General features: G+C 41.0%; 3 protein-coding genes across 4 annotated transcripts; 1 reads left to right on the top strand and 2 right to left on the bottom strand.

Annotated features, from left to right (window-relative positions):
- Positions 1-790: 790 nt before the first annotated feature.
- On the top strand, positions 791-4,094 carry LOC111954945 (protein JTB). 2 transcript variants are annotated; one of them, XM_023974889.2, is made up of 6 exons: positions 791-941; positions 1,929-2,116; positions 2,205-2,245; positions 2,555-2,640; positions 3,175-3,254; positions 3,575-4,094. In XM_023974889.2, the coding sequence occupies exons 2-6, from the start codon at positions 2,019-2,021 to the stop codon at positions 3,729-3,731; spliced, it is 462 nt and encodes a 153-aa protein (XP_023830657.1). In that variant the 5' UTR covers positions 791-941; positions 1,929-2,018; the 3' UTR covers positions 3,732-4,094. The 2 variants fall into 2 exon arrangements, with proteins under 2 accessions (XP_023830657.1, XP_023830658.1); XM_023974890.2 differs by having other exon boundaries at positions 825-941; positions 3,178-3,254; positions 3,575-4,088.
- A 2,137-nt stretch (positions 4,095-6,231) lies between these two features.
- LOC111955322 (cocaine- and amphetamine-regulated transcript protein) lies at positions 6,232-7,463 on the bottom strand. Its single transcript, XM_023975524.2, has 3 exons — positions 7,092-7,463; positions 6,781-6,906; positions 6,232-6,424 (listed from the first exon to the last, which is right to left on the bottom strand). The coding sequence occupies exons 1-3, from the start codon at positions 7,221-7,223 to the stop codon at positions 6,311-6,313; spliced, it is 372 nt and encodes a 123-aa protein (XP_023831292.1). The 5' UTR covers positions 7,224-7,463; the 3' UTR covers positions 6,232-6,310.
- A 7,786-nt stretch (positions 7,464-15,249) lies between these two features.
- LOC111955300 (cocaine- and amphetamine-regulated transcript protein-like) lies at positions 15,250-16,491 on the bottom strand. Its single transcript, XM_023975493.2, has 3 exons — positions 16,249-16,491; positions 15,792-15,881; positions 15,250-15,546 (listed from the first exon to the last, which is right to left on the bottom strand). The coding sequence occupies exons 1-3, from the start codon at positions 16,393-16,395 to the stop codon at positions 15,439-15,441; spliced, it is 345 nt and encodes a 114-aa protein (XP_023831261.1). The 5' UTR covers positions 16,396-16,491; the 3' UTR covers positions 15,250-15,438.
- Between the last annotated feature and the right edge of the window lie 3,904 nt (positions 16,492-20,395).

Here is a 20,395-nt window from a genome sequence, read left to right on the forward strand (position 1 = left end):
TGGGAAAGGGTAGTGTGGAGTGCGATTGAGATTGCATCATCTTTGGATCTGTTGGGGCGGTATGCGAATTGGAGTGGGTCTAGTGTTGCCGGGATGATGGTGTTGATCATAATATATGATAGAAGTGTGTATCTACCATTGTTTATGAATAGACACAGCCATGGTCTACCAGTATCTATATTGTAATAACAGTATTGGGGACACAATACCCTCCTGTACCCACCTATATATCAGGTATTGGGGACATGCACTGGCTACAGTCAACTGGAAATTAAATAGGCAAAGATTTTATCTGACATTAACAAATATCAGGTTAGATACTAACGAACCATATTATACATAAGCACAAAATATACTTTTGAACAAAAGTGAAATAAAGTAGTAGGTCAACATGATATGAGAAAAAAAAATATGGCAATAGGGAGGGCCTGGGACCAGTGAGCTACGATTTTTTTAATTATAAGGATTTTCATTGGAGGGGGTGGAGTGCTGCAGTGTTATCTGTATATTGTGAGCAGTTCAATGCACTATTCTCAGAGCCAGGTAGAATATAGACAAAATAGGGCATGGTGGACCTGGGCGGACCGGCCCCTGGTCATTTCAGTTATCCAGACTCAGAGCAACATCATTTGGCATTTAAATTGGTTTCCAGTTCTTTCACTATCAGCAGACCTAGACACACGGTATTTAACCTGAACACATAGGATTGTTTACAAGTCACAAGTCTGCCAGAGTTTGCGTTCTAGACAAGCGCTAGAGGGAGCTGTCGATAATGACACCGGTGCAACCAGTATGCAACGCATTTGATGACGTACCGTTACGTATTCATTAGCGCTTCCAACATGACTCAAAATGGATGTGCACTTCTCCACTAAACGGCTATTCAGGGACTGAACGAAAACAACAAAATCACACTAAGTCTTTGTGAGACATCTGTTAAGGTTTGCTTTTCAACGAATAATATCTAACATTACATTTGTATGGTCAATTCTTTCAGCATGCTAATCAGAATGGATTCTGGTGACTAAGTTATGCTACTAACGTTAGCCATCTTCTCGCTATGTTAACGTTAGCTAGTAAACCTTAACCCCCGCTAGGCTAACGAGACTAGCGTCTCTACTGGGAACAAAATAGCCGGCTGTTAATCATGTTGCTTTGTATGTCATGTAGCTAACTTGCTTGTTAGTGCCTAAACCAAGTTATGATAGTGTTACTTTACTTGCTATAGTAGCTATTATCAAATGATTAGTGGCACGATATCAAACTAACCTATTACTTAAGTTACCTTTAACTAGCTAACAGTTAACGTTAGCTAGTTAAGTTCCATAACTTTGATTTAGAACTGTTGCCAGCTGTTCGTTAGCTAGTTAGCAACTACACTCCCTAAAAGCGACCCGCATTGTCTGCTTTGTTAATATGTTTAGGCAGCAATGACCTAATATTACTAATGGAAAGATGAGATAAAGGTTGAAGTCCAGTTGACTGGTGGAAGGTTTGCCGCGTTGTCTCATTCACTGATGAGTGAACAGAGAGAAATGTCTGGACAAGTGTTTTCATCATGAAGTCGGTTACAGATATTTAGCTAGTTAGCGTAATGCCTTGTTCAGCAGACCCTGCCCACATAGGTAGGTGTCCACGGTCAACCTACGGCGTATCTGTCGGGGGGAGTAGTTTAAATGACTGGAAGACGGCGTATGATGTCCAGCTCTAGGCTAGGGAGGAAAACACAGTTGAACTTCAATTGGACATGTAACGTTAATGCGATTAACAATGGCATCTAGATAAGCTTCTTTGACCTCTGTTAAACAGTATCTTAGTGGTTGCTAATTATAAATGGGCTAAATTTATGTTTGGTTGTTGAACATGGGCATTACCCGTTGCCTAATGTTTCAGTCTCTTATTATGGTACTGGTTTGATTGTGTAACAGGTTTCAGCCATTTTGGACCATAGAGAATAATTCCACTATGTCGAGCTTCAGGCCTTGGTTGTGATTGTGGCGCACACCACACGCACCTGCATGGGGAGGATGGAGAGCGATTGCAGGATCCCCATGTCGTGTTTGAGGCCCAGAATCCTGGCCTTGCATGCACTCTTCTGGGTTTTGGTGTCTCTCAGGTGAGTGTACTGGTGTCATCCTACTTGCTGATAATGCTTTATGCTCGGCATTGCTTCAGAGCTTAACCCTCATTACCTTCTCTTTCAGAGTGTTTGGTGCAACTCTGCTGAGTGAGGAGAAGACCACAGGTGCTATACTTTTTATCAGTATTTGATAAGAATGAGTTGGAGAACTTGAGTACAGGATTGATGTGGTGCTGCAAACACAAATGTCAGTGACTGCTCATACATCGTTTGTATAGCAAGTTAGCAACACATTTCACAGAGAAGCACATGTTTGTGTGTGGGGCTGATGGAAGCTCCAGTTTACTTCACTTGTGTCAGGGGTATAAACAAAAGTGTGTCACTGGTCATGTCATTCAGCATTATTTTTGTCAAAACTATTCCCAGTCTTTTTCAGATACTGATTCAAGGCATTGTGTTTCGCCTGTGTTTTAGTGGCCAGGCCGGTAACCACCCCCTGTTGGCAAATGGAGGAGTTTGTGGTTGCAGTGGAATGTTCCCGGTGCAACACTTTCCAGTCGGTGAGATCTCTCTTTGTCCATCTCCCTCCCCACACTTCTCCTTAAGTTTCCTTTCTTCCACCAATAGTTCACTGGTTAATATACAGTTTATTATTGGGAGATGTGAATATCTCTCCTTTAAAGATGAATGCAGTATATTCAATGTATGCCATTAATGTAGTCGTGTTTTATGCTACCTCACAGTCCAAGTGTTTGCTTATGACAGTGGACTTCAAGCTGCAACAAGCCCTTTTAACTGTAAGCTGTAGAGAATACTGGGATACTCTTATCTGATTTAAAGTAGGCAGGTTTAAGCTAGCCCAGTGAAAGAGAAACACAGTATTGTAACCTGGTTTAGGACACTTCCAAGCTAAAACACAAACCCTCTCTCCAACTTTTCTGTTGGGCTTGTATATCCAGTGTACACCCATTGAATTCCCTTCCACCATTTCCACCAACACATTACTGTCATGAAAACATTGTTTTCTGTGTCTGATACATCATTTTTGACAGTTTGTAGACTAGGCGCCCTTAACCATCCTGTCCTCCCTCTAGAAGTCGTGGGCAGCATGTATTCAGACGGGATACGTGGAGAGGATCAACTGCACCAAGTCTAATAAAGACGAGTACAAGAGGTGAGTCCCCACACCTACAGCTTCTTTTGACTTCGTTGTGATCTGGTGATGCCGAGCTGTCTCTTGATTTCACAGGTTGGACCCACATCTTCTGTGAATTGGATGTCATTAATCAGACTAAATAGTTAACTGATCTTGAGAAAACACTATGAAGTGCTTTTTCATAACAGATTACAGGAGACAAACTCAAATGTTAGACTACTGCACAGACTGATTTTTTAAGGTTGAATAAAGATTTTTGTGATTTGTTTTTACACATGATAAAAACGATTCTGTCAAGCTTTCCATCATGTATACGCTTGTTTCCCTTCTGCTCGTAGCTGCCGCTCTACCCTGATGGAGGAACACCTTTTCTGGAAGTTTGAAGGAGCCATGTTGGGCCTCACCATACTGTTCGCACTCATAGTGGCTGCTAGGCAACGTTCGCTGGACCGGCTTGCCTCCGAGAAAGTCCGCAGGCAGATCGAGTCCATCTAGCACAGTACAACAGAGTGAAGAGACTAGTGGAACTCACCATGGTGGCTCATCTCAACATTTCAAACTGTTAAGAATTACCACAGCCGCTTCATTTCAACAGCATGGGGGTCTGGAGAACGTAATGTCCAATGGGCCAGACTTACTGGAAAACGGTTTCCCTTTTTCGGGGGGGGGGGGGGTTTGTTGAAGTAATTAGGCCTGACAGTAACAAGCTTATAAAATCAAGATTGACAGTGAAACTTTAACCCGCCAAAGCACAAATGATGAACAGTGTCTGGCGTTTTGTCAATGGAATGAATATCCCTAAAGGGAATGGCTCGCAGGAAACTTGCAGTACTTTGATCTAGGCAAAGTAATGAACGGTAACTGACTGCATTCTAAGTAGCAGACAACTGGTGGATTAGTTCAAGCCACATGCATTTCTTTGACATTTTTTTGTGTTTGGGGGTGGGKGGGGGGGTTTAAAAAGTGGATTGAAACCTGTGTTGATTATACAAAATTGTCTGACAAATGCCAGAGATGTTTCTGGCACACGTTTCTGTTCTCTGAGAGAACCAATAATCTCATCTAGTGTCAAATGCCCTGTCTGACTTGGAAACATGGCCTAATAACTAGGTCTGTGACTCAAGTGGATCCAGAATCTGTCTTATAGGGGGATGAGTGTTGCAGTGTACTGTTGTATGAGTTTCATGCTGCAGTGCTGTTTTTCACCTCCGTGGGATTCATATTTCCAAGGTTCAGTATTGGTGTTCTGCCAAAAGTCTATAATCACTAGCTGTGAAAGGTGAAAATATTGTGTGTTTGGAGATTCCAGGCATGGTTCTAAACGCAAACACTGACATTTGACTACTTTTTGATAGAGTATAGTGTTATCCAATACACACAAATGACACACTGCACATATTTCTGTGTTCATTCATTTAAAAACTGATGGAGATTCACTTTTTTCGACTCCTCTAGTAGGCTCCTAGTAACTTGGGCTCTGAGCTCAGTGATTGCCAGTATTTTTATCATGGTTTTACATTTCATCTGTAGATAATGTATTTTTAGGAATTATGTGACCTGTTTTCCAGCCTCAGCAACTCTCAAAGAGTTGAGAATTCTGCAAGAATAAATGGAGAATCGGAAAACACTTAATCTGGGTTTTTGTTGTAATTAAATAGGGTAACACTTGACACCCAGCGACATGACACGGTCATAACAGTTGATATAATCTGTTATATGGTCATGACGCATACATTTACGCCTGTTGCGACATATTGCATGGCTGGTTATGACACAAGTGTCAACCCACATTTATGCAAATGTTTTTCTTAACCCCGCCCAGAATTTATTTCGTTTGAATGTTTCTTTCTTAACTCTTTTGTTGTAATGAATTCTTTAGTCATGTTTTTTCCCATTTGAAATAACTTGCAGATAATAAACTTTATGACACTGTCATGAAGCATTATGACCATCCTGTGTGACTTTACTTGGACTAAGAAAATACTTGACTAAAAGTAAATGCCATACATGAGATTCCTCATCATAAGCGAACGGCACAATCTTTCCCCCTCCCTTTTTTTCCCTTTACGGACGGATAGGCACATTTCAACACTCGGACCATTTACGAATGTAGTATTTGTGTTTCGTGAGTCCGCCAGATCAGAGGCTGTAGGTATGGCAATGTGTTATATTGATAGGTGTGTGAATTGGACCATAAGTCTCTCCTGCCTGAGTATTCAAAATGTAATGACTACTTTTTGGTGTCAGGTAAAATGTATGGGAGTAAAAAGTACATATTTTCTTTAGGAATGTAGTGGAGTAAAAGTAGAACTAGTAATTTCCAGACCCCCCCCCAAAACAAAAACACCTTACATGGTGGTACTTAAGTAAAAATACTTTTAAGTTCTTAACACCACTGTAAGCCAGATAGGCCTCTCACGTACATGCCCTTATGTCAATCATCAGTCAAAAAAAGTGTCTTGTCCTGCTGATATCTCCTCCTGCATTCATCCCAGCATCAGCAACAGAGCATTGGGTAGGTGCATGTCTGACATCAATGTGTGCGCAATTACAATGATTATTTAATATGGTAAATTTCTGAAAATGTTATAACAAACATACTGTTGACAAGTAGGCTATGGTGTAATGGTATGTTTTGAAATTTATGTAGGTGTCATAACCAGCCATAAAGTGACTACCGTGTTAGGTTTTTTTGTGGGATTTGACACTTATGTTGGTGTCATAACCAGTCATAAAGTAATGCAATATATGTCACAACAGTGTTATGACAGTGTTACGACCCTATTATGACAGGCTGTTATGACATGATTATGACGTGTAATGATGCGTGGTAAGTGTTACCTTAAATAGGCAAACTTTTCAGGGATGTAAGATACAAGTTGAACATAAAATATGAAAAAGAAGATTGCCAGAGTCAACTTGGACTACTGTATTTGTATCAAAAGACACAATTTGTGACGTACTGGGAAAGTGTTCATTATATTTTTCTCTTGAAAATATGCATTTATTTAGTAGTCAAAACTATTTGACGGGAGACAAACAGCACAACAGACAAAGGCAATCTGGATTGAGCTCTACAGACTCCTTAGAAAGAAGTATTTACACTTTGATGCTCTTGGACAGCGGCAAATGTGGCCATGTTGAGCTCCTTCTTTGACCGAACAGTACTTGCCCACGTTGGAATTGCACTGAAAGAAAAGTACATGACAAAATTGATTCCATTGGTGATTTGTGTGTGCTAGATTGCACCGATGCCAAACAAGGGCACCGTGAAGTTGGTGGGGGTTTCCAAGGAGCCACTAGATGTCGCACTGGTACCACAATCAAACTGAAGGCTAACTAGAGTAACTTGGGGCCCTACTCAATCAAAGCTGGTAATCCTAACTGGGTTTTGATTGGGCCCATGGTTTATAAAATACTAAAATTAGGAACAGGGCCAACTACTAAAAATAAGTTGTCCAACTGCATTTTTGACAAATCAGCTCAACAGAAAAGCAGCTCTAGGAAGCATAAAAAAATGGAGGTTAGTTAGCCAATAATGTACCAGAACTGTGATTCTCCTTCTGCGTAGACGTTGACATACTCCAGGAAGGCGGTTGAACTTGTTTCTCAAAACGGAGGAAGATATTTCCCTCTGAAGCTGTCCCCTATCATGGACAGGGACACCCAACTAGAATAGAAGAGTGAAAATGACTTGGCTATATTGGGGCCGAGACCAAAGCCCTAATCATCATAGTCCATAGTACCATTAAACAATTATGTTCACTAGACTGAATTGATTCATATAATAAAGTTAGCCTTATATTAAATGACTATGCTGTTTAAATCATAGCCAGGATATCTAACCAAACTCACCTGTTTATGCTTGCGTGAGTCTCGTGTTTCCAACGACGGAACGTCCGGTAATCTTGCCTCTACTCCGACAGACAGAAAGTGCACACATAGAACACAACACATCAGCAGAAACAGCACCGTGAAATTCGTCATAGCGTGATTTCCACTAAATTGTCAGACAGTGGCGCTTCTGATCTGTACGCACCACGCGGCCGAGTGATTCACTACGCGCGAGAGCTCTCCAAGGTGCTGAGCGCATTTCAGGTCAACTAATGGGTCGTTTGACTCCGATGTCCACAAACAATATTTTGTCTCGACGTCAATAGCAGACGCTATAGCCGAGCCTCTTTAACAAGCACACTGCCCAGTGTGCGCAAACACTCTCCTAGATGCACGGTAATCTTTCCTTTTCTAAACGGGTTTAATGATCACATGACGTCCGTTGCAAATTACACTTTGACAGGTTGACACAAGCTGTAGGCCTTGGCGTTTAGTTCAAATTAACCAACCACGGTGTAGACTATATCCGCAAGACGGAGCAAACAGTGTCTATTAGCCTATCACACAATTTCCTTTAGTTAATCTACAGCGCCTTCATGTACGTGTCTGATAATTGTTTTAAAGGTCCAATGCAGCCGTTTTTGTCTCAATACCAAAAAAAATCTGGGTTACAACCTTATTAGCCAGGTTTCCCTTCAATTGGCTACCGATTCAATATTCTTGCGAATGTTTAAAACATCTGCATAAAACAATATGTGCATTTTTCCACCGCATGTGTTTCCATCAAATTGACTTGTTGCGGATAAAAGCTTTATGACATAGTGTACATGAAGATATGTTGCAGTTAAATTCCCATTGCATTGTCAACTCTACTGATGGTTTTAGCACCAAAAAAATGTGGCATTATATAGTGAATGTGCCCACTCTGGTCTCGACATGTGCGCTCTAGCCAACAGCTTGCAGATACAATGCGGGTATAACCTATTACATAATGAGATTAAATATTGAGGGTCTTATAATTTGTCAAACAAGCATCGATCATTATGTCACCAGAATAAGACCCTCGATATTTATTGGAAAGGAGCATCAAGCTCATCACCTTGCACTTTCATCAAACTGTGAAGTTCATTATCATTTGTTCAATTTGTAGCCTAAAAAACTGCATGCTTTTCCGAGTCATAGTGGGAGGGACCACACACCATATCATCGAGAGACTCCTCCAAGTTTACTTAGATATTTACAGTTAGATGGCGCTGACAGAGATGGTCGCCTCACTTCGGAATATTAGGAAACTATGCAGTATTTGTTTTTTTTTATGTATTATTTCTAACATTGTTACCCCAGGAAATCTTAAGTCTTATTATATACAACCAGGAAGAACTATTGGATATAAGAACAGAAGAGGCAGACAAAGCGGCCACCTGGCCATGCTCCGTCGACGTGCACATCGCCCACCGCTCCGAGTATACTACTAGCCAATGTCCAGTCTCTTGACAACAAGGTAGACGAAATTCGAGCAAGGGTTGCCTTCCAGAGAGACATCAGAGATTTTAACATTCTCTGTTTCACGGAAACATGGCTCTCGGGATATGTTGTCGGAATCGGTCCAGCCACCGGGCTTCTCCATGCATCGCGCCGACAGAGATAAACACCTCTCTGGGAAGAGGAAGGGCGGGGGTGTATGCTTCATGATTAACGGCTCATTGTGTAATCATAACAACATACAGGAACTCAAATCCTTCTGCTCACCCGATCTAGAATTCCTTACAATCAAATGCCGGCCATTTTACCTACCAAGAGAATTCTCGTCAGTTATAGTCACAGCTGGGTACATTCCCCCTCAAGCAGACACCAAGACGGCCATCAGGAACTTCACTGGACTATATGCAAACTGGAAACCATACATCCTGAGGCTGCATTTATTGTAACTGGAGATTTTAACAATGCAAATTTGAGAACAAGGCTACGTAAATTCGACCAGCATATTGATTGCGCTACATGCATGCGCAATACCCTCGACCACTGCTACTCTAACTAACTCTAACTACTCTTGCAAATCTGACCACGATGCCATCTTGCTCCTTCCGTCTTATAGGCAGAAACTCAAACAGAATGTACCAGTGACGAGAACCATTTAACTCTGGTCCGACCAATCGGAAGCCAGCTTCAAGATTGTTTTGATCACACGGACTGGAATATGTTCCGGTCAGCCTCTGAGAACAACATCGACCAATGTGCTGACTCGGTGAGTGCCTTTATAAAGAATTTAATTGGAGATGTTGTACCCACTGTGACTATTAAAACCTACCCTAACCAGAAACCGTAAATGGATGGCGGCATTCGCGCAAAACTGAAAGCTCGATTCACCGCATTTAACCATGGAAAGAGGTCTGGGAATATGTCTGAATATAAACAGGGTAGTTATTCCCTCCGCAAGTCAATAAAACAAGCAAAATGCCAGTACAGGGACAAGGTGGAGTCGCAATTCAACGGCTCAGACACGAGACGTATGTGGCAGGGTCTACAGGAAATCACAGACTACAAAAAGAAATCCAGCCACATAACAGACACCGACATTACGCTTCCAGACAAACTAAACAACTTCTTTGCCCGCTTTGAGGATAATACAGTGCCACCATCGCGGCCTGCTAACAAGGACTGCGCTCCCCCCTCCTTCTCCATGGCTGACGTGAGTAAAACGTTTAAACGTGTTAACCCTCGCAAGGCTGCTGGCCCAGACTGCCTCCCTAGCCGCGTCCTCAGCGCATGCTCAGACCAGCTGGCTGGTGTGTTTACAGACATATTCAATCATTCCTTATCTCAGTCTGTTGTCCCCACATGCTTCAAGATGGCTACCATTGTTCCTGTACCCATGAAGGCAAAGATAACTGAACTAAATGACTACCGCCCCGTTGCACTCACATCTGTCATCATGAAGTGCTTTGAGAGACTAGTCAAGGATAATATCACCTCCACCTTACCGGCCACCCTAGACCCACTTCAGATTGCATACCGCCCAAACAGGTCCACAGACGCCATCACAATGCACACTGCCCTGTTCCATCTGGACAAGAGGAATACCTATGTAAGAATGCTGTTCATTGACTACAGCTCAGCATTCAACACCATAGTACCCTCCAAGCTCATCATCAAGCTGAAGACCCTGGGTCTCAACCCCGCCCTGTGCAACTGGGTCCTGGACATTCTGATGGGCCGCGCCCAGGTGGTGAAGGTAGGAAACAACATCTCCACTTCGCTGACCCTCAACACTGGGGCCCCACAAGGGTGCGTGCTCAGCCCCCTCCTGTATTCCCTGTTCACCCACAACTGTGTGGCCATGCACGCCTCCAACTCAATCATCAAGTTTGCAGACGACACAACAGTAGTGGGCTTGATTACCAACAACGACGAGACAGCCTACAGGGAGGAGGTGAGGGCACTCGGAGTGTGGTGTCAGGAAAACAACCCCTCACTCAACGTCAACAAAACAAAGGAGATGGTTGTGGACTTCAGAAAACAGCAGAGGGAGCACCCATCTATCCACATCGAAGGGACAGCAGTGGAGAAGGTGGAAAGTTTTAAGTTCCTCGGCGTACACATCACAGAGAAACTGAAATGGTCCACCCACACAGACAGCGTGATGAAGAAGGTGCAACAGCGCCTCTTCAACATCAGGAGGCTGAAGAAATTTGGCTTGTCACTGAAAACCCTGACAGACTTTTACAGATGCACAATCGAGAGCATACTGCCGGGCTGTATCACAGCCTGGTACGACAACTGCACCACCCTCAACCGCAAGGCTCTACAGACGGTAGTGCAGTCTGCACAACGCATTACAGGGGGCAAACTACCTGCCCCCCATGACACCTACAACACCCGATGTCACAGGAAGGCCAAAAAGATCAAGGACATCAACCACCCGAGCCATTGCCTATTCACACCACTACCATCCAGAAGAGGAGGTCAGTACAGGTGCATCAAAGCTGGGACCGAGAGACTGAAAAACAGCTTCTATCTCAAGGTCATCAGACTGCTAAACACCAATCACTAACTCAGAGAGGCTGCTGCCTACATTGAGACCCAATCACTGGCCACTTTAATAAATTGATCACTAGTCACTTTATACAATGTCACTTTAAATAATGCCACTTTAATAAAGTTTACATATCTTACATTACTCATATCACATGTACAGTATATACTGTATTTTATACCATCTATCGCACCTTGCCTATGCCGCTCGGCCATTGCTCATCCATATACTTACATGTACATATTCTCATTTTAGCCCTTTAGATTTGTATGTATTAGGTAGTTGTTGGGGAATTGTTAGACTACTTGTTAGATATTTGTCACGTTCCTGACCTGTTTTCTGTTAGTTTTTGTATGTGTTAGTTGGTCAGGACGTGAGTTTGGATGGGCAGTCTATGTTTTCTGTTTCTATGTTGGTTAATGGGTACCTAATATGGTTCTCAATTAGAGGCAGGTGGTTTTCATCTCCTCTGATTGAGAATCATATTAAGGTAGGTGTTGTCACATTGTTTGTCGTGGGTGGTTGTTCTCCTGTGTCTGTGTTTGTTTGCACCATACGGGACTGTTTCGTTCGTTCGTCGTTTTGTGTAGTCATTTTCCTGTTCGTGAGTTCTTCGTGTTATGTAAGTTCTTATGTTCAGGTTCGTCTACTCCGTTTGTTGTTTGGTTTAGTTTCAAGTGAAGTTCGTGTTTTCGTCTTTACTTAAATAAATCATGTCATATCAAGACGCTGCATTTTGGTTTAATCCCTGCTCCTCCTCTTCGGATGAAGAGGAGGAGGAACGCCGTTACAATATTACTGCAATGTCGGAACTAGAAGCACAAGCATTTCGCTACACTTGCATTAACATCTGCTAACTATGTGTATGTGACTAATAAAAATTAGTTTTGATTTATTATATCAATATTTGCGCATAAAGGTGTTTCCACTGCTATTTCTCGCATTATACATTTTACAGACACAAAAAGATTTTACCTTGTCTAGCATATTTTGTTTTGTCTACAATTGGAAAGTTTACAGACAAATTAGCTTTTTCTGTCAGACCTGTCATACATTTTTTTATCAGACAAGCCTTCAGAAAGTAGTCATACCCCTTAACTTATTCCACATTTTGTTGTGTTTCAGCCTGAATGAAAAATGTTTTTCTCACCAACCTACACACAATACTCCATAAAGACAAAGTGAAAACATGTTTTTAGAAAGTTTTGCAGATTTCTTGAAAATGAAATACTGAAATATCTTATTTACATAAGTATTCAAACCCCTAAGTCAATACTTTGTAGAAGCACCTTTTGTAACGGCTTTCGTTGGAATGAGAAGAGGAGGACCAATGCACAGCGTGGTAAGTCTCCATTTTAATAAGAATACTAGAACAATGAACAAAAACAATAAACTGACAAACGACCGAGACAGTTCCGTATGGTGAAACACAGACACAGAAAATAACCACCCACAAAACACAAAGAAAAACAGGCTACCTAAATAAGGCTCCCAATCAGAGACAACGACTGACACCTGCCTCTGATTGAGAACCATACTAGGCCAAACACATAGAAACAGACAACCTAGACATACAACATAGAATGCCCACCCACATCACACCCTGACCAAACAAAACATAGACACATACAAAGCAATCTATGGTCAGGGCGTGACACCTTTGGTGGTGATTACAGCTTTGAGTCATCTTGGGTATGTCTGTATCAGCTTTGAGTTGTCTTGGGTATGTCTGTATCAGCTTTGCACATCTGGAATTGGGGATTTTCTCAAGCTCTGTTAAGTTAGATGGCGGTGAACAGCAATCTTCAAGTCTTTCCACAGATTTATTTTATGGGATTCAAGTCGTGGCTTTGGCTGGACCACTTAAGGATTTCCACGTTCTTGTACTGAATCCATTCCAGTGTTGCTTTGGCTCTATGCTTGGGATCATTGTCCTGTTAAAATGTAAATCTTCACCCCAGTCTAAAGTCGTTTGCACTCTGAAGCAGGTTCTCATCAAGGATTTGCCTGTATTTGGCTCCATTCATTCTGCCGCTTAAAAGCATCCCCGTAGCATGATGCTGCCACCACCATGCTTCATTGTAGGGATGGTGTTATACCGGTGATGAGTTATGCCTGGTGTAGCGCTTTGCATACAGGCCAAAAATATATATTTTTTCATCAGAGCACAGAATCTTTTGCCTTATGTTCTAAGTCTTTCTCATGCCTTTTTGCAAGCTCCAGGCGTGCTGTCAAGTGCCTCTTTCTCATGTGTGGTTTCCATTTGGCCACTCTCCCATAAAGCCCAGATTGGTGAAGTGCTGTAGAGACTGTTGTCCTTCTGGCAGGTTCTCCCATCTCAGCTAAGAACTGAAGTTCTGCCAGAGTGGTCATTGGGTTCTTGGTCACCTCCCTGACCAGATTCTGGGCATTTCCATTTTTTTTAAAACACTTTTATACCCTTTTATACCCTTCCCCAAATATACAGTATGCCTCATCACAACTCTATCTCAGAGCTCTATGGACAGTTCCTTGGACTTTATGGTATAGTTTCTGCTCTGACATGCACTGTCAACTGTGGGACCTTATATCGACCAGTGTGTTTCTTTCTAAATCATGTCCAAACAATTGAATTGGCCACAGGAGAACTCTAATAAAGTTGTAGTGACATCTCAAGGATGATCAAAGGAAATTGGATGCACCTGAGCTCCAATTTGGAGTGTCATAGCACAGGGCTATCATCAAGACAAAGGGTGGCTTCTTTGAAGAATCTCAAATATAAAATATATTTTGGTTTGTTGAGCACTTTTTTTGGTTACTACATGATTCCATGTGTGTTATTTCATAGTTTTGATGTCTTCACTATTATTCTACGATGCAGAAAATAGTACAAATAAAGAACAATCCTTGAATGGGTAGGTGTGTGCAAACCTTTTACTGGTACTTGATGTAAATTAGATGTTTCTGTATTTCATTTTCAATACATTTGCAACAATGTCTAAAAACATGTTTTAATTTTGTCATTATGGGGTATTGTGTGTAGATGGTTGAGGAAATAAATCAATGTAATCAATTTTGAAGGCTGTAAAACAACATGTTGAATAAGTCAAAGGGTATGAATACTTTCTGAAGGCACAGTACTTTACTCGCATAAAAAGGTTGGATGGAAACCTGGTTTCTGTGATTGTTTTCAATTAAAATGGCCAAAGAGAAACAAAAATAGCTTAGCAAAGAGCAAGAATTTTGCTAGGACTGTGTGGGAGTGGTCTGAGTGTGGAGGGGAAAACTAGCTGTCATTGGCAGAGAGGTTTAGGACTCTGTTTCTTATTGATCTGTCCACTAATTTACCACCTGGTGAACCCAAAACAGGTAGTCTTTTCAAACAGCTCTTAGACTAAAAGGGCATTATCGTAATCTTAAAAATGCCACAGTATTATTCCAACCTTATAGTGTTGAAATATATATAAAATACAGGTCAATCACGCTTTTGACTTCCCTGGTCCTTTAATATCTGAAATCTGTATTTAAAAAAAGCCATATCTCATTCTTCGTATGATCTCAGCGAAAAGGTCACAGGGTGATCTAAGATGTGATAGAAAAGTGCGTCATAGATTTTGTTTTATGTACACCCGCCTCCTTAACCATTTACGGAGTCAGGCTCCAAATCCGTCTGTTATTAAAGATCACCACTTGTCCATCCAGGTCAACTCAAATCTTGAGAGATTGATTCATGTTTGGTTGGAAAGTCTTAATGACGGCAGCACAATTAGTCGTATGCATAGTCATTATGGGGCGAGGACATCTGCAGCAAGACAGCAGTGACTGGATCACTCGGCAAGATTAAGGCCTATTGCATTAATGTAAAATTACTTCCAAACGTAAAGTTTATCACCTTGCTCTTTTATCAATGAACTAAAATGTGAGAAAAATTCAGACAACGTGTTTTAATGAAAACGTCATTTTTAGATATAGCATTTCTGATGTGTGCAACTTCATCTCATTTTTCGAATTTCAATGTCATTATAAGCAACACATTTGGAGTATAACCTAAATAAACGGATTTAATTGCAGCTGTAGGGCTACAAATGCAATAGGAAATAAGAAGTGAACTTTTGATTGAATGACACATCAAAAAGGGCTAGTCTACAATGCAAGAGGATACATGGAGCTTTATGAAGATGTTTTATTAAACGAAAATAAATACATTTGTTTATACTTCCAGAAGACAAAGGAATTCAAGACAGTCATACATGCAGACTGACATTTACATTGGTAACGGTATAGGTGCATGGGCGTATCACAAGCCTGGGTCTCGGGAAATGTTGTGCGCCTGAGGGGATAGGTCTGTGGCCCGGGTCAGTAACAACGCAGGAAGAATGTGTTGCACGCGGTGCCTCGCAGACAGTCACAAAGCCTTCCGATGCGCGGCCCGTGCTTCATAGCGCACCGCTCTCCAACATCACACTGTAAATATGAGAGGAGAGAGATTGTTAGCAAAATTCGTTAGGTCCTACTTGCACATTTCTGTTCCCAAATGAAAGCACCTTCAATGTAACAGACAACTTCCGACAGCACCGTAGGCTCTGCTGGCTCTCCAAATATATGACTCTCGTACAACCTTTTGCGCTCATTCAGTTTTGCGTTAGGTGCGTTTTGGAACTGAGATATGTAAGGTAGATGTAAAAGAACTTAGGTTATTCTTGACTTACCCGTGGAATGAGACTTGCTTTCTTCTCCACTGATAGACCTATCATGTTGTCTTGCTGCCCGCCTTCCAGAAGCCCCTCGAGCGCATCAGCCTGAAAAAAGTCACCAATAAAGATATTTAGAACCATCTTCACTATCAACCCAAATAAATATTGCATGGCATCTATTTCTCGACATTAGCTTGAAGGCGGAACGATATAATCGGCTACTTGACATTGGGCAAGAATGGGCGCAAATGTATAATGTACATAATATATATCTTACATAGCTAATTTGAACACATAAGGTAAAAGTAGACTATCCTCAATCTCCATCACATAATAGTTACACACCAGTTGATGGTACAACATAAATAAATGCTTGAACAAGTTCTGGATTGGTTTGAGTCGAAACAAACAGTTTTATCCTAAAATCCTCAAAAAGGACAGAAAAACAAGTAAATGAGTAAATTTGACACACCAAATTTCTGGTGACATATCCCAGTTGAAATTGTTCCTCTTGTGAAGAGAGTCTGTTATCGGGTGACATCTGCTCCTGGCAATCAACACTGAAGACAGACAGACAGACGCCCAGGTAGAAAACTGCGCGGACCCTGATGCTGTCCATGGTGCTGAAAATCTACCGCTTGAACTGAGAGGATGAGAAACAAGTCGTACTTCAGCAAAGTTCTCTTGGCAACTATCCGTGACTTTGGTATTATTCTCTCCCTCTCTATTTTGCAGTTCAGGTCCTCACTCTTCTGCTCATGGGTGCTGCACTTGCTTCTGTTGTTGCTTGGAAACTTTCTCTATTTATATAGAACCAGCCCGGTGCTGCTCCCATTTCGCTCGAACGTCATCACCTTGGTCTCCTCAGACCGTGTTTTGCACGGATTGGGTGAGATGGGTATCTCGGTCAATGATATTAAACATTCCCACCACTCCAAGGAATTCAACCACCAGGGTGAAACTTTACGAGCCGATCCATAGTCGTGGGATGTAGTTTGGGGGTGCTGTGATTTTTCAGGGTGGGGGGAGGGATGCAAGTAAGAACAGCAGGTACAGTGGACTACTTTTTATGATTTTTTAACTTAATGTATTTGAGTGTTTACCAGCATTTGTAACTTAAGTCTGATAATTATATTTACAAAACACTTAATCTGATAATACTTGATATACAGTACTAGTCAAAAGTTTTGACGCACCTACTCATTCAAGGGTTTTTCTTTATTTATAGTATTTTCTACATTGTAGAATAATAGTGAAGACATTAAAACTATGAAATAAAACATATGGAATCATGTAGTAACCAAAAAAGTGTTAAACAAATTAAAATATATTTTACATTTTAGATTCTTCAAAGTTGCCAACCTTTGCCTTGATGACAGCTTTGAACACTCTTGGCATTCTATCAACCAGCTTCATGAGGTAATCACCTGGAATACATTTCAATTAACAGGTGTGCCTTGTTAAAAGTTCATTTGTGGAATTTCTTTCCTTCTTAAGCCAATCAGTTGTGTTGTGACAAGTTCAGGGTGGTATACAGAAGATAGCCTTATTTGGTAAAATACCAAGTCTATATTATGGCAAGAACAGCTCAAATAAGCAAAGAAAAATGACAGTCCATCATTAATTTAAGACATGAAGGTCAGTCAATCCGGAAAATTTCAATAACTTTGAAAGTTTCTTCAAGTGCAGTCTCAAAAACCATCAAGTGCTATGACGAAACTGGCTCTCATGAGGTCTGCTACAGGAATCAAGGACCCAGAGTTACCTATGCTGCAGAGGATAAGTTAATTAGAGTTACCAGCCTCAGAAATTGCAGCCCGAATAAATGCTTCACAGAGTTCAAGTAACAGACACATCTCAACATCAACTGTTCAGAGGAAACTGTGTGTATCATGCTTTCATGGTCAAATTGCTGTGAAGAAACCAATACTGAAGGACACCAATAATACAAAGAGACTTGCTTGGGTCAAGAAACACGAGCAATGGATATTAGACTGGTGGGAATCTGTCCAAATTTCAGATTTTTGGTTCCAACCGCCATGTCTTTGTGAGACGCAAAGTAGTTGAACGGATGATATCTGCATGTGTGGTTACCACCGTGAAACATGGAGGAGGAGGTGTAATCGTGTGGGGGTGCTTTGCTGGTGATACTGTTGGTGATTTATTTAGAATTCAAGGCACACTTAACCATGATGGCTACCACAAGCATTCTGCAGCAATATGCCATCCCATCTGGTTTGCACCTAGTGCGACTATCATTTGTTTTTCAACAGGACAATGACCCAACACCTCCAGGCTGTGTAAGGGCTATTTGACCAAGAAGGAGAGTGATGGAGTGCTGCATCAGATGACCTGGCCTCCACAATCACCCAACCTCAACCCAATTTAGATGGTTTGGGATGAGTTGGACTGCAGAGTGAAGGAAAAGCAGCCAACAAGTGCCCAACATATTTGGGAACTCCTTCAAGACTGTTGGAAAAGCATTCCAGGTGAAGCTGGTTGAGAGAATGCCAAGAGTGTGCAAAGCTGTCATCAAGGCAAAGGGGTGGCTACTTTGAATAATCTAAAATGTGACATATATTTTGATATGTTTAACACTTTTTAGTTACTACATGATTCCATATGTGTTATTTCTTAGTGTTGATGTCTTCACTATTATTCTACAATGTAGAAAATAGTAAAAATAAAGAAAAACCCTTGAATGAGTAGTTGTGTGCAAACTTTTGACTGGTACTGTATGTTTTTCAGTTTAAAAAAATACTTTGCCAATGCAACTTATTTGTATGTGAAAACTAAAATGGTCTATTCATTTATTTTCCATTTTAGTAGACACTCTTATCCAGAGCTGACAGCTTCATTAAATAGTAATCGCAAAACACCAGTCTCAACGTCAACAATGAAGAAGCGACTCCGGGATGCTGGCCTTCTAGGCAGAGTTACAAAGAAAAATACATATCTCAGACTGGCCAATAAAAGAAAAGATTAAGGTGGGCAAAAGAACACAGACACTGGACAGAGAAACTCTGCCTAGAATGCCATCATCCCGGAGTCTTCACTGTTGACGTTGAGACTGGTGTTTTGCTGGTACTATTTAATGAAGCTGCCAGTTGAGGACTTGTGAAGCGTCTGTTTCTCAAACTAGACACTCTAATGTACTTGTCCTCTTGCTCTCTTGCTCAGTCCCACTCCTCTTTCTATTCTGGTTAGAGCCAATTTGCGCTGTTCTGTGAAGGGAGTAGTACACAGCGTTGTACGAGATCATCAGTTTCTTGGCAATTTCTCGCATGGAATAGCCTTCATTTCTCAGAACAAGAATAGACTGACGAGTTTCACAAAAAAGTTATTTGTTTCTGGCTATTTTGAGCCTGTAATCAAACCCACAAATGCTGATGCTCCAGATACTCAACTAGTCTAAAGAAGGACAGTTTTATTGCTTATTTAATCAGAACAACAGTTTTCAGCTGTGCTAACATAATTGCAAAAGGGTTTTCTAATGATCAATTAGCCTTTTTAAAATTATCAACTTGAAATAGCTAACACAACGTGCCATTGGAACACAGGAGTGATGGTTGCTGATAATGGGCCTCTGTTTGCCTATGTAGATATTACATAAAAAATCTGGTATTTCCAGCTACAATAGTCGTTTACAACATTAACAATGTCTACACTGTATTTCTGATCAATTTGATGTCATTTTAATAGACACATTTTTAAAATGTTCTTTCAAAAACAAGGACATTTCTAAGTGACTCCAAACTTTCGAACAGGAGTGTATTATTTTTTTTTATTACGATATTTCAGGGGTTGCTGCAGCACCCCTACTATGAGCCTATCCATATATGACCACCAGGTTTATATCGTGCCTCCAAAGTTGCAGCCTGGCCTCAAAGACTAGATGTAACATAGTACATGTAAATCTCTGCCACTCAAATTAGTATATGTTACTTTGTTATGGTTACATAAGACAGAAGGCTATTTTAGCTAAAAACAAAAAGAGGGAGGTTTGTCTGGAAAGATGGACGGGCGTATAACACGAACGTCTAGTAACCCAAAGGTTGCGTGTTCGAATCACATCACAGACCATTTTAGCTCATTAGCAACTTTGCAACTACTTACTACTTTTTAACTATTTAGCATGTTAACTAGCCCTTCCCCTAACCCCTAACTCCTAACCTTAACAGTAACCTTAACCCCTAACCTTAACCTATAAATCCTAATGCCTAGCCTAGCTAACGCTAGCCACCTAGCTAACTGTAGCCACAACAAATTGGAATTTGTAATATATTATATGTATTGCAAATTCGTAAAATATTATATGAATCGCAATTTGTAAACATACTGTATCATACGAATTGTAATTCGTAACATATCATACGAAATGGATGATGGACATCCACAAATGAATTCATACCATACAAAACTTAACATAATACTAAATGGAGGGAGACAGATTTACATTTACTATGTTGCGTCTACCCCTGAGTCCAGGTTGAAAGTTGTCATATTACCATATTGCTACGGTGCTACATCAGATAAGAAAAGTCAACATTCTGAATAATGCTTTATGGTGTTCTCATTTCTTCAATAGGCAACAGCCCGAATGAAGGAAACTGCAATAT

Source organism: Salvelinus sp. IW2-2015, linkage group LG30 (genome assembly GCF_002910315.2).
Source record: "Salvelinus sp. IW2-2015 linkage group LG30, ASM291031v2, whole genome shotgun sequence".
Taxonomy (NCBI): domain Eukaryota; kingdom Metazoa; phylum Chordata; class Actinopteri; order Salmoniformes; family Salmonidae; genus Salvelinus; species Salvelinus sp. IW2-2015.

Bases quoted from the DNA above. Each gene is read 5' to 3' on its own strand.
- LOC111954945 (XM_023974889.2), top strand. From the start codon at position 2,019: ATGGGGAGGATGGAGAGCGATTGCAGGATCCCCATGTCGTGTTTGAGG. The intron at 2,641-3,174 runs GTGAGATCTCTC...TCCTCCCTCTAG, and splicing joins GGTGCAACACTTTCCAGTCG to AAGTCGTGGGCAGCATGTAT. The intron at 3,255-3,574 runs GTGAGTCCCCAC...TTCTGCTCGTAG, and splicing joins AATAAAGACGAGTACAAGAG to CTGCCGCTCTACCCTGATGG.
- LOC111955322 (XM_023975524.2), bottom strand. From the start codon at position 7,223: ATGACGAATTTCACGGTGCTGTTTCTGCTGATGTGTTGTGTTCTATGT. The intron at 6,907-7,091 runs GTGAGTTTGGTT...CTTCTATTCTAG, and splicing joins ACTCACGCAAGCATAAACAG to TTGGGTGTCCCTGTCCATGA. The intron at 6,425-6,780 runs GTACATTATTGG...CTTTTCTTTCAG, and splicing joins GAAGGAGAATCACAGTTCTG to TGCAATTCCAACGTGGGCAA.
- LOC111955300 (XM_023975493.2), bottom strand. From the start codon at position 16,395: ATGGACAGCATCAGGGTCCGCGCAGTTTTCTACCTGGGCGTCTGTCTG. The intron at 15,882-16,248 runs GTGTGTCAAATT...GACTTTTTTCAG, and splicing joins GATATGTCACCAGAAATTTG to GCTGATGCGCTCGAGGGGCT. The intron at 15,547-15,791 runs GTAAGTCAAGAA...TCATATTTACAG, and splicing joins AAGCAAGTCTCATTCCACGG to TGTGATGTTGGAGAGCGGTG.